Below are 13,616 nucleotides of genomic sequence, written 5' to 3'. Positions count from 1 at the left end.
GATGTGAGAAAACTTCTAACTCTGCTTGGATTTCTGCAGGAGTCATGGAAGAAGAAAGACCCAGGTCCAACACTGTGACCACCACCAGCAGCTCCTATTGTGAGACCTTCTCCAGCGGTGCCAGCCTGTCCTATGACGGGAGCTTTCTCGGGACCGCACCTGGAGCTCTCCTGCTGGCAGAAATAGTGAGTATGACCTGGCACCTGGGTGTATCTATAGCTTCATGTAGTCTTACTTTATTTTTCTCTTTTTATATATATATTTTTGTTACATTTGTCTTCGTTTTTTGTTGCTCTTGTACCTGTTATTTAATTTGGGTTTTCTGTCCATATATACAATATTTCATTTGTTTATTGCTCCTTCCAGATATATGTATATCCAACACACCCAAAATAAGCTGTGTGTGTATGTATATGTATATATATATATATATATATATATATATATATATATAGTCTAGAAAAAAATGTTTGTTTTTATGTATTGTTTGAACATTAGGTAATCTCGAGCAGAATCTGGTTTCACTCAAAACAAAAGTAATCCACTAAATCTTGTCAGTTTTCAATTTTTAGTAGCAGGATTACAAACCTTGGGTGAATGTAAAGGCTGTTTTTCATGTTTATTCATTTTAGTTTTTTATGTGAAATTGTTTGTCCATGCCAGAATTCTAGTAAATCTGCTCATTTATACTATACTACAATTATTTCGCATTTTCAACTATAAAGCCCGTCACAGTGCTATTTGTTGCAGTTTTTTATGCGTTTGCGTATGGGAAAAACCCCAAAAAATAATCGGTGAGAAAAATATTTTATATAAGTGTCTTGTTCCATTGGAAGCCATATAATGGAGGTATTCTCCCATAGATTAAATGCTATGAACTACTCTGCTAACAGTTTTCTGGCCAATGGAGCAAATTTCCAATGGTCAATACCAATTGCTTTTAGCACCATAGATGAAAAAATGATTGATAATTGTAGTTGATATGATTTGAATAGTTTGTGGCCCTTTTACATAGGCCAATGATCGGGCACACAAGTGTTCATATAAACGCTCGTTCCCGATAATTGCCCTGTCTAAACAGGGCAACGATCAGCCGATGAACAAGCAAACGCTCGTTCATGGGCTTATCGGCTCGTCTACGCGGCCAATAAAATGGTTACTAATCGGCGGCACATATACATGTTCTGCCAACATAATGATGTATGAGGACGAACGATTGTGGTAATGATCACTTGTGCCCATACATAACCGATCATTGCCCCTTGTGAATGGAGCTAACTAGCGTCCATCAAAGAGCTGTGTCATTGATCGGCGCTCATTTTTACAGCCCATATTAGGCCATGTGAAAGGACCCTAACATTATAAAACTGCACCCACAGGAATGTCGCATTTAATCTAATGATTTTTTTTGCCTAATGATTTATTTATTTTTAATGCTATAACTGATTTGTCTTCCCACTGACAGCCGGTTTCCCTCTCATCTAGAGCCAATTTTAGGGTAATGTTTGCTTGATCACTATTCACAAGGCTCAACTTCATGATAACCGCCATCAGCAAACTTTCCAAGATGTCTAATTTTGTGACTGATGGGCTAGATTTCCTTAGTGAACTTTGTTCGCACAGATGCCCATTATCACGTGTATCGTAGATTAGTTGTGTTTTTATGACTGCTTTACGATTGGGTGCAACACAAAGCCCATATTTTATTTTGTAGCAAAAAGTTCTTTTATAACCTGTTGAAGTTAACTGGTATACAGCCATCAAGCTGTTTTTGGTTTAGTGAAGCAGCTGAAAAACCATTTATTGATCAATGCTCCAAACACATATACTGTACCCCCTCCCCCCCCCCCTACCCCTCATACACAATTGTTTCTTTTTAGCCAAAGTGCCAGCTACAGTTTGAGAGCAGTTCATTTTGTGTATACAAGATAACATGGCCTCTGTGTACTCCTCCTCACTTCTCTGAGAGCATTCTTGTTCACGTGCCCAGTGATGATATCACAGCTTTGCTCAATGGCTCTGTGTTGGGCTCCAGTTACCTTCCTGGAACTTCTTGTCATCGCCTTATAGAAATGGCAGCCGTCTCTGTAATATGAGGCCAGTAATGATGGACCCCAGGTTACCTTGGCGGAGGTGAAAATGAGATATATAAAAATATGCCCGTGTTCTATTTATTCTTCCTGTTCTCAATAACTTATATTAAAGTGTATAAATAGTTGTATAAATTGGATATTTTAAGAAAAACAAAAAAGGTGTGGGTGAGCAACGTAGAGTACGGTTTGATAGAACAAAAAGCCTATACATAGCAGGTGAAACGCAAATTTATATAATCTACTCTACATTTCATATTTTATTCTTCCCATAGTTTTACTTCAATCAGTATTACAGGTTAAAGCAATATGGTCTTGGACACCACGACTGAAAGGCTGAATCAGCTAAAGGGTACAAGGCTCCATTAGGGCTTGATGTTGGAGGGTCAAAAGGGAGGTCCTAAATGGTAAAAAGAAGGGACTGAGAAGGCTTTACAATGGACTGTCATAAATACAGTACAAGGATTTATATGCATTCAGATCTCTAGCTGCATAATATGGAATTCTATATATGTGCTTAAGACCTATTTTTTTTCTTTTCTTGAATGTTTTAAAGTCTCTTGAAATGAAGTCCTTGTGCTCAGTTGGGTCTTGAATAGTTGAGACAAATGGTTTTCCCGTATATCACAATCCGTTGTAAATTGATCTATTTGCAGTTAATAACATTTGAAATAAATGTACACTTTTTGTCATTCTTATGCAATACTTAAAGAAGGCACTTATAATCTGGTGACAGAGCCTATCTCCTACATAATCTGATCGGTGCTGTAATGTAGACAACAGTGGTTTTTTATTTTGAAAAACTATCGTTTTTGACAAAGTTATGAATAATTTTAGATTTATGCTAATTAGTTTCTTAATAGACAACTGGGCGTGGTTTTACTTTTTATTATTGGGCGTTGTGAAGAGAAGTGTGTGATGCTGACCAATCGGTGTCCTCCACTTCTCATTGTTGCAGCCCAGCTTGTTTCACTGCGCAGCGTGATTGTGCACAGCGTGATTGTGCACAGCGTGATTGTGCACAGCGTGATTGTGCACAGCGTGATTGTGCACAGCGTGATTGTGCACAGCGTGATTGTGCACAGCGTGATTGTGCACCGCGTGATTGCGCAATGAAAGCAGCTGAGTTGGAAGACTGAGAAGTGTATGATGCGGATTAGTCCGTGTCATCGGGGTCGGCCTTAGGGGTGTGTGAACTGTGCCTTCGCACAGGGCGCATCACTCCAACAGGTGGAAGGGGGCGCTGCGCTGGCTCCCTTCCCCTGCTTGTTTCAGAAGCGCCTGGGCCCGGCGATTCAGCAGTCGCCTTTCCGCCCAGACGCTTCTTCACTTAGTGCCGTCGCTACCGCTGTAGCAGCCATAGCGGCTGCTAGCGGCGACTCCGGCCGTCAGGGCGGTGGCACGGCTAGCAGCCGCTGCTACAGCGGTAGTGACGGCACTATAGCAGAACAGGGAGGTATCTCCCTGCTCTGCTATCTACTAGCGCCACTTTATCACCCTGAAGGAGCGGAATCCCCATGTGGCCCGGGATTCCGCTCCTGGAGCGCTCCTTGATGTCTCTGTCCATATATGGATAGTGACATCAGGGGAAACTCCTGCAGCGGAATCCCCGTCCACAGCGTTGCAGACGTCATTGGCTTCTCCTGGAGTGGAATCCCCGGTCACAGCGACGGCAACGCTGTGGATGGGGATGCAGCTGCAGGAGTTTCCCCTGATGTCACTGTCCATATATGGACCGAGACATCAAGGAGCGCTCCAGGAGCGGAATCCCTGGCCACAGGGAGCTACAGTGGTGCTATCTACAGGAAGGGGGGGGGGGGTTGCTATCTACAAGGGGGCTGTGTGGCACTACCAACCGGGGGGGGGGTTTGCTATCTACAAGGTCATTTCGTAGTCCTTGCACTACCTACAAGGGGGCTGTGGGCTGTGTGGCACTACCTACTAGGGGGCTGTGTGGCACTACCTACCAGGGGGCTGTGGGCTATGTGGCACTACCAACCAGTGGGCTGTGTGGCAATACCAACCAGGGGGCTGTGGGCACTACCAACCATGGGGCTGTGGGCTGTGCGGCGCTCCCAACCAGTGGGCTGTGCGGCGCTCCCAACCAGTGGGCTGTGCGCTGTGTGGCGCACCCTACCAGGGGGAATCTGAGAGTGGCGGGCTGATGGTCTTCAAGTGGTTTCCGCTTCTGACCTCAAATTGAAATTAATAGGAGGCAGAGAATACCTGCGGCGTTTGTTTGGTGCTTTTTTGCCTGCGTCTTTTACATTCGCTTCAACGGCTTAAGAAAAAAATGCAAAAAAAAAAAAAAAAAGGCCAAACAACGTTGTCACTTCCTGAAGGAATTTTGAGGCAGATTGTTTTTGCCTTACAAAAAACGCTGTGTAAGCATACCCTACGAGTGTAGTGCTATTTTTTTTAGCTGTTTTTTGTCTTTCTCAAAACAATTTTTGGTAGGGGTGCCGTGAGGAAATTTTATTTTTCCAGTGCTGCCTCGGGTCCAAAAAAGTTGGGAAACTCTGGATCAGGCTACAAGATCCTGTCGTGGAGCAGCTCAGTTCGTCATTGGAACGGGGCCTAGGTGAGTACAATTTTTGTTTGGGGGCACTGTCTACAAGGTGGAGGTGGGGGGCTGTATGGCACGATCCACAAGGAGGAGGTGGGGGGATTATGGCACGGTCTACAGGGATGCTGTATGGCAAAATCTACAGGGGGCACTATACTGTGTGGGGGCCACTAAGCGGACATTATACTGTGTCCTTGAAGGGGTTGTAATATATTATAATATTATTATTATTATTATTATTATACTGTATGGGGGCACTAAAGGGGCATTATAATTTCTTTATGGGGCATTTTTTTTTAATGATGGGGTGGGGTTTTGAAAGATCATTTCGCACAGGGCGCCATCTATCCTAGGGCTGGCCCTGAGCGTTATACACTCCTCTGTACAACGCCCAGTTGGTAAAAAGTAAATACACGCCCAGTTGTCTATTAAGAAACTAATTTGCATAAATCTAAAATTGTTCATAACTTTGTCAAAAATGATAATTTTTCAAAATAAAAACCACTGTTGGCTACATTACAGCGCCTATCAGATTATGTAGGAGATAGGGCACTTATAATCTGGTGAGAGAGCATCTTTAATTTTGGTTGGTGCAGCCAGGGCCGGCCCTAGGATAGATGGCGCCATGTGCGAAATAATCTTTCGGTGCCCCACCCAATCATTAAAAAAAAATGCCCCATAAAAAAATTATAATGCCCCTTTAGTGCCCCCATACAGTATAATAATAATATTTCATAATATAATATATTACAACCCCTTCAAGGACACAGTATTTTGTCCTCTAATTGTGCCCACAGTATTATGCCCCCTGTAGTACCCCTACACAGTATAATGTCTGCTTAGTGACCCCTACACAGTATAATGTCTGCTTAGTGGCCCCCACACAGTATAATGCCCCCCTGTAGATTTTGCCATATAGCCTCCCTGTAGACAGTGCCATAATCCCCCACCTCCTTTTTGTAGATCGTGCCATACAGCCCCCCACACCTCCCCTTGTAGACAGTGCCATACAGCCCCCCCACATCCCCCTTGTAGATCGCGCCATACAGTCCTCGCACCTCCCCCTTGTAGACAGTGCCCCCAAACAAAAACAAAAATTGTACTCACCTAGGCCCCGTTCCCATGACAAACTGAGCTGCTCCACGGCGTGATCCTGAAGCCTAGTACAGAGTTTCCTAACCTTTTCGGACTCGAGGCAGCACTGGAAAAACAAAATTTCCTCAAGGCCCCCCTACCAATTTTTTTTTGAGAAAGACAGAAAACGGCTAAGAACAAGCACTACACTCATAGGGCATGTTCACACATGTTTTTTGTAAGGTAAAAAAAAATCTGCCTCAAAATTCCTTCAGAAACTGACAGCGTTGTGTGACCTTTTTTTTGTGTTTTTTCTTAAGCTGTTGAAGCGAATGCAAAAGACGCAGGAAAGAAAGCTCCAAACAAGCGACGCAGGAATTTACTGCCTCCTATTAATTTTAATTGGAGGTCAGAGGTAGAAACCACTTGAACACCATCAGCCCCCCACTCACAGAAAAATGACCATCAACCCCCCACTCACAGCAAAATGACCATCAGCCCCCACTCACAGCAAAATGACCATCAGCCCACCACTCAGTAAAATTACAATCAGACCCCCACTCACAGATTCCCCCTTGTGGGTAGCACCAGACAGCCCCCTTGTAGGTAGCGCCACACAGCCCCCTTGTGGGTAGCGCCACACAGCCCCCTTGTGGGTAGCGCCGCACAGCCCCCTTGTGGGTAGCGCCGCACAGCCCCCTTGTGGGTAGCGCCGCACAGCCCCCTTGTGGGTAGCGCCGCACAGCCCCCTGGTAGGGAGGGCCGCACAGCCCCCTGGTAGGGAGGGCCGCACAGCCCCCTGGTAGGGAGGGCCGCACAGCCCCCTGGTAGGGAGGGCCGCACAGCCCCCTGGTAGGAAGTGCCGCACATCCCACAGCCCCCTGGTAGGGAGTGCCGCACAGCCCACAGCCCCCTGGTAGGGAGTGCCGCACAGCCCACAGCCCCCTGGTTGGTAGTGCCCACAGCCCCCTGGTTGGTATTGCCACACAGCCCACTGGTTGGTAGTGCCACATAGCCCACAGCCCCATGGTAGGTAGTGCCACACAGCCCCCTTGTAGGTAGTGCAAGGACTACGAAATGACCGATAGCTGGCGGGCAATAGACATTCAAAAAAGGACAACTGTGCAGGAGCACACAAAATACCCAGCTTTTCCAGCTATCAAATAAATGTGTGGTAATAAACTAAGTTATAACTTTTATTTAGTCTGAGTAGTCACAGTTGTCCTTTGTAGGTAGTGCCACACAGCCGACAGCCCCCCTGTAGATAGCAACCCCCCCCTCCTTCCAGTAAAGATAGCGCCACCGTAGCTCCCTGAAGGAGCGGAATCCCCGTGTGGTCGGGGATTCCGGTCCTGGAGCGCTGCTTGATGCCTCTGTCCATATATGGACAGTGACATCAGGGAAAACTCCTGAAGCGGAATCCCCGGTCACAGCGTTGCAGACACTTTGACCGTCGATTCCACTCCAGGAGAAGCTCCTGACGTCTGTGTCCATTACGTCATTGGCTTCTCCTGGAGTGGAATTCCCGATCATAGAGTCTGCAATGCTGTGACCGGGGATTCCGCTTCAGGAGTTTTCCCTGATGTCACTGTCCATATATAGACAGAGGCATCAAGCAGTGCTCCAGAACCGGAATCCCCGGCCACACGGGGATTCCGCTCCTTCAGGGAGCTACGGTGGCGCTATCCTGGAGGGGGGGGGGGGTTTGATATCTACAGGGGGGCACTATAGCAGAGCAAGGGAGGTATCTCCCTGCTCTGCTGTCTACTAGCGCCGCTGTAGCTGAAGGGAGCTACAGTGGCGCTAGAAGACAGCAGAGCAGGGAGATATCTCCCTGCTCTGCTGTAGTGCCGTCGCTACCGCTATAGCAGCCACAGCAGCTGCTAGCGGCGCCACCGCCCTCATGCCCGGTGTCACCGCTAGCAGCTGCTATGGCTGCTACAACGGTAGCCACTAAGTGAAGAAGCGCCCGGGTGCGACTGCAGTTAGTGTGTGTATCCCCGCTGGTAGTTGCAACGGCGCAGGGATACACACACCCGCTGGCGCCCCTCTTGCCGTGTGGCGGCTGGCGCCCTGTGCGACCGCACTGGTCGAACATAGCTAAGGCCTGCCATGGGTGCAGAAAAGTCGTCTCCTGTGTTTATCCCAGTGATCATATCATCGGGACTGTAGAAGAGTCGAAGCTGCTGGGTCTAACGAGACCCTGAACACATGTGAACAGAGGCGTAGCTTGGGTTTTCTTCACCCAGGGCAAAGACTTAGTTTGGGGCCCTCTCTTTATCTAATTTTTTTTTTTATAGAATTAACTAAATTGGTCACTTTATTCCAGCACCCAGCGTATCCATAGAACTGAGGTAAAGAGTGTTCTTTTGGCCTTGTCAGGCCGGTATAGTGCAAAAACAAAAAAAAATAAAGGATTGGAATAGTGTAGTAGAATATGCTATTTAATAAACTGGTGTACAGTAAAAGTATACTGTGTATGTAAAAGTATACTTTTACAATAGGACCCTATATGCGATGTATGCCTATACAGTGGGATACGTTGACCGATGACTGAGGTATACAGTACGTTGGGAGATCCTCTGGACTCTGATCTCTGACAGTTCTAAGTAAAGGTGAGGGGATTAAGCTGGGGATAGTGCCAGTGTCACTGTATGGTGCTGTAAGCAGGGGTAACACTACATCCCACAGCATTAATCCAGTCGGAATTACAGGCTGCTCCACCTGACGACAGCTGCAAGGCGATCCCTTTGGGGCTGCTTCAATATGCAGTAAAATGGAAGACGTTACAGGCCTACTACCGGAGTGTCTGGGGCTGCAGCATGCCAAATTCTCTTCCTCCTCCCCTTTGAGGATGGGCATGGAGCTAGCTGCGCTGGTGCCCCCCTCCAGTCAATAGCAACTGCATCTGGGGCATATGCCCTGCTTACCCCCCCCCCTGGGTCTGAATGTATAGTTGTCACATGTCAGTGCAGTTTTACCCTGCAAGGCTTCAGCTACAGAGAGCATAAAAATATAATTATATGTATTAATAATGTTTCATAGAAGTTTTTAGGGGAGATGTGCTAAAATAAAACAAAATGCAAAATACTTCTAGCCTATGAAAAGAAACCTTTAATGTCCTTGATGTAAATAGTGTCCGGCTACTAAAGGGTAAAAATACCCCAGTCATGAAGTGGTTAAAATATGCTTTGCATCTGTAGACTTGCTTTATACCAGCATACATTATAATGGTTAAACATTATTTGTATTTCTAAATATATCCAGCATTTCTGTTCAGATTCTTTGTTTCTCCATGTTAATTTAATTGACAGTCTCTCCCGTACGGTCACCCTACGAATACCTTGTAGATTACGCTCTTCAAAGGCTCTGAGTTATCTTTGTGTAAAATCTTAGTTAAATGTTAGTTTGTGTTGGAATCATTGAAACTGTAAACAATTTTGTGTTTTGTTTTTTTAACCATTTACTATTGTTCCCTGATGAAAGATCAAAGACCATACACACCAATAAAATAAATATTGTCAGGAGGAAATCATTGGCAGTGTTTAGGGTGTTTTTCGTTACCATCGCACATGTGCTGTAAATCAACTACAGTCCATTTCTAAAAGAAATAAACTGTATCCGTAGCCAGTTTTACATAAAAAATATTTCATCAGTCACATAATGTAAAAATACTTTGGCTGGCAAATATAAGCCTTTTTTCTTTGTCTATTATAAAGTTATATTTGTTATACAGTCAACTACAGAATTGAGTGATATTTGGTGTGTAATGAAAGGGGTAAGGCTTCAATCACATCTGCGTCGGGCTTCCGTTCATGGGTTCAGTCAGAACTTTCCGTCAAAGGAACCCATGAGCGGAAAGGCAAATGGAAACCATAGCTTCCGCTTTCATTACCATCGATTTCAATGGTAATGCTTCCGTTGCACATTGTTTGTTTTTTCTCTGATCCGTAAGGTTTCCGTTTTTTTTTGCCAGAATTAATAGCGCAAATGAAGCCTGAGCTGCAAAGTTTTTATTTTTCCACTGTTTCTTGAACAAAAAGAAGGGACTTTTAAGTAACACACTTTATTTTTTCCCTTCTACCCTTCCCCTAAAAAAATGTAAATAAGTTAATCAATGTGTTAGCCCAAAATGGTAAAAATATAACTCATCGCGCAAAAACTAAGTCCGGGTACAGCTACATCCATGGAAAAACAAGTTCTAGTTCTCGGAATGTTGTAATGAAAGAACTAAGTGGGGAATTATCAATATTTCTATGTAGAAAAGTTTCGATGCAAATTGCGACTTATGGCCTTATTACACCGCTTTTTTGTGAAAAGTGCGTGGCTTCTCAAAATGGTGTGTGGTCACATCGACCCAACATGTTTCTTATAATTCACGCCGGAAAACCGGCGTAAATTATAGCGGTAATCTACATCCGCACTTAGCTGGCATACATTTCACCTTGTCCTGTACTTTGCCCCGATTGGACAACTTCCCCCTCCCCAAAAAAAACGATGCTTCCCTCACCACTCCTCTTCTCTACAGGTTCCGTCAGACTTTCTCGGCATGTTGTTGCTCATACGAAGTACCGACGCAGGGCAGCGTTATGACGTATGTGACGCGGCACTTAGGACATTGAGTACTTTGTCGTATATAAAGCCCTAACACTCACTTTCATCTGCTCACCATCAGGACCTTGTAAGAGCTGCAGCTTTTTGAGGAAGCCTGAGGGGAACCCAAGGGAAGAAGAGGAGCAATGAGTATACTACTTTATTATTTTATGACCGATGGAAAGGGGGTAATGGAAGGTGCACGGTCATTGCGCCATAAATTGTGGCACATGGTAAGCCAAAAGATGCGACAAATAGATTGAGAGCGTTCGGCTCCAATGATTTGTTTAATGAGACTGGTATTTAAAAAGCCGTTCTTAATAAATCTCCCCCTAGATTTTACAAACAAAAGTGGCTTTGTAGTTCTTTCTTCTGCGGATGAGTCAAAGTATTTATATGAAGGTTCGCCACAGTTAAACCAGAGCGGATCTGAGTTTATCAGAGGCCGCAGCATGCAGAACACTGACAAAGGAAACGGGTGAGATTTAATAAGAAGAAAGTGAGAAGAAAGCTAAACTTGGCTCGTAGATGAAAGGACAAAAAACAAAGTGTAGGCTCAGTCTTGCTGAGGAGCAACTGACAAGGAACAAACAGAATTTTTAAAAAGGCATGTGGCAAATCTCTGCAAGACTGAAACTATTCTGCAAATGTCATCTTAACTGCCGGTAGACTATAAACAATGGGGGCAATCCTCTTATAAGTCTCTACTGATGTCTTTGAACAGCGCAGAGTCCATGGCTGCACAAATAATTGTTCAGAACACAGGGGATAAGCCAGAAACATGCCTACTAACAAAGCATTGTATTACTCTGCTGGTTTCAATCCCCATAAGACCAAGGATAATAAATGGATCAATAATGATAAAAGTACCTAATAACATTGCAATATCTTGCCAAATATAGAATTTATGATTTTTTATTTAAAGCACTCCTCCTGAAAGACCTGAAATACCCAATAAAAGGTTCTTGGATTACATATTCGTTACGGCCAGAATCGTGCTCATGTATTTCAATGGGGCCGTTCACACGACCGTTGTTTCAACGGTGCGTGTGAAGGGTCCTCGAAAAAATAGGACCTACCTCTAATGTTACTTCCCAACCCCCCGAACTGACGTTGGGTTGTGAAGAGTTGCAACTGCACACTGGGTAGTACAGTTGTCGAGGCAACTGTATGACCCCCTAATTAGCCTTGTGCATGATATTCTGGGCTTTGCATGGTTTCTATGGTGACACTACTGCCAAGCGTGCATTTGAGTCTCCCCACGACCAATGTCCGATCGGGCAAGTGAGTAACATTGGAGAGAAACTTTGTCATGCTTACAGGGATCAAAGAAGCACAGATGTAGACTGCTGCATGCAGGGTCCTCACTGTGGAACTGCATCCGCTGTTCTTGTGCTTGCAGAACTGGAGGAAAATGGGTAGTCTGTAGTGAAAAGCCCAGGTAATCCTTTATCTATACGTACTATGAACACAGCAGGCTAAACTCTGCTTCATGGAGTCGTGTGAGGATAACGTTTCGTGGGGAGTGAAATAGATACAGTTGTGCTAGATACAGTTAAACCTTGTGCGTATCAAAGTTGTCTTCTAACCATCCCAGCGCCTGAGTCCATGACTATGGACAGATTTTTATTCACTGGCGGTAAACAAAGTAAGGCCGGATTCACACAAGCTTGTTTGTTTTGCGCACGTAAAAAACGCGGCATGTTGCGTGCGCAAAAGGCACTTAACAGCACCATGTGTCATGATCATATGGTGCGCGGCTGCGTGCTTTTCGCGCAGCCGCCATCATTATGACACTGTTTGTAAACAGAAAAGCACGTGGGGCTTTTCTGTTTTCATTCATACTTTTCACTGCTGTTGCGCGAATCACGCGTGTCCCACGGAAGTGCTTCCATGTGGTGCGCGTGATTTTCACGCACCCATTGACTTCAATGGGTGCGTGATGCGCGAAATACGCACAAAGAACGGACATGCTGTGAATTTTACGCAGCGGACTCACGCTGCGTAAAAATCACGGACTGTCTGCACGGCCCCATAGACTAATATAGGTCCGTGCGAGGCGCGTTGCACGGACGTATATCACGTTCGTCTGAATAAGCCCTAAGGTTGATATTGAATGACCGCAAGTAGATAACCATTGAAAACCATAAGGAATTTATAAAGTATATTAGAAAATTGTTAAACTAAAACTCTATGTAAACCCTTGATCTTTTTATTCAAAAAAAAAAAAAAAAAAAATTCCATTCAGTCAGTGTGATTTGCAGCTTTATAAGTAGTTTTTTCTAAAAAAAATAAAATTACTTTTTAAGATACAGCTGCTTTGCATTCTATATACAGAGCAGCTGTATCTTTCGCATTACGAGCCTGAAACGGTCAGTCCTGCGGACCTGACTGGTTCAGTGTCAGCGGGTCCTGCGTGTCTGACACACAGGATCCACATGTAATCCATCGCATCTAAGTTAAGAACTAACATGTGATAGATTACCGGTGGATTTTGAGTGTCCGACACACGGGACCCGCTTTCACTGAACCTGTCAGTCCCACGGACCTGACTGGAGCAGGATTTAGCGAGCGATACAGCTGCTCTGTATAGAGCAGGGGTCTCAAACTCGGCCAGGTAAATGGGCCGCACATAGAAAAAATTTTGAAGTCGACGGGCCGCAGTACTTTCAAATTTGTTACAATACAAAAGTATTGTTAATCAGTTAGTTATTTGAACTACTATAATAATGCTACATTACTAAAATACTACATTACTATAATAATAGCGCTAGGTTTAAGCTTAACGGAAATTTACTTCACGTGCTTATTTTAACAATCCAGTTTTCCAGTTTGTCGCTAAATGCAGTCTGGCTGCTCAGTTGGCAGAGTTTGGCAGACAAAGGACTGGCAAGATTGGACAGCCCCTCTGTAGATGGCGCCACAGTGCCCTCTGTAGATGGCGCCACACACACTGCTGGAGGAGCACCTGACGTCACCAGTGGCGTAGCTATAGGGGTCGCAGTTGCGACCGGGTCCCTAAGCCTGGGGGCCCACGGGCCCCCGTTGCCATACAACATGTTTCCTAACTAAATCTTCTGTGCCGTGAAACCGGCACTTCCTGGTTACGGTCACATGGTGCACTTAGTAGTGTACCATGTGACCGTGTTGTCATGTGACACGTCTTCCAGACATAGCAGAAGAGTCGGTACGGAGGACTCCAGGTAAGCTGCAGTGTAATGTAATGTATTGTGTTGTGATGCCTTGTATTGTGTTGTTTGCGGTGGAGAGGGGGGGGGGGGCATTAAATCACA

General features: G+C 45.0%; 1 protein-coding gene across 1 annotated transcript in view; it reads left to right on the top strand.

Annotated features, from left to right (window-relative positions):
- Positions 1–13,616, top strand: part of CMTM8 (CKLF like MARVEL transmembrane domain containing 8) — a 46,985-nt gene that overhangs the window by 363 nt on the left and 33,006 nt on the right. Inside the window, exon 2 of the mRNA XM_075828608.1 lies at positions 40–185. Within this exon, the coding sequence (XP_075684723.1) occupies positions 40–185 (146 nt within the window). The remainder of the gene's footprint in view (positions 1–39; positions 186–13,616) is intronic.

This window comes from Rhinoderma darwinii, chromosome 5 (genome assembly GCF_050947455.1).
Source record: "Rhinoderma darwinii isolate aRhiDar2 chromosome 5, aRhiDar2.hap1, whole genome shotgun sequence".
NCBI classification, from domain to species: Eukaryota; Metazoa; Chordata; class Amphibia; order Anura; family Rhinodermatidae; genus Rhinoderma; species Rhinoderma darwinii.
The sequence above is the reverse complement of the archived record's forward strand: the minus strand, read 5'-3'. Positions and strand labels throughout refer to the sequence as shown.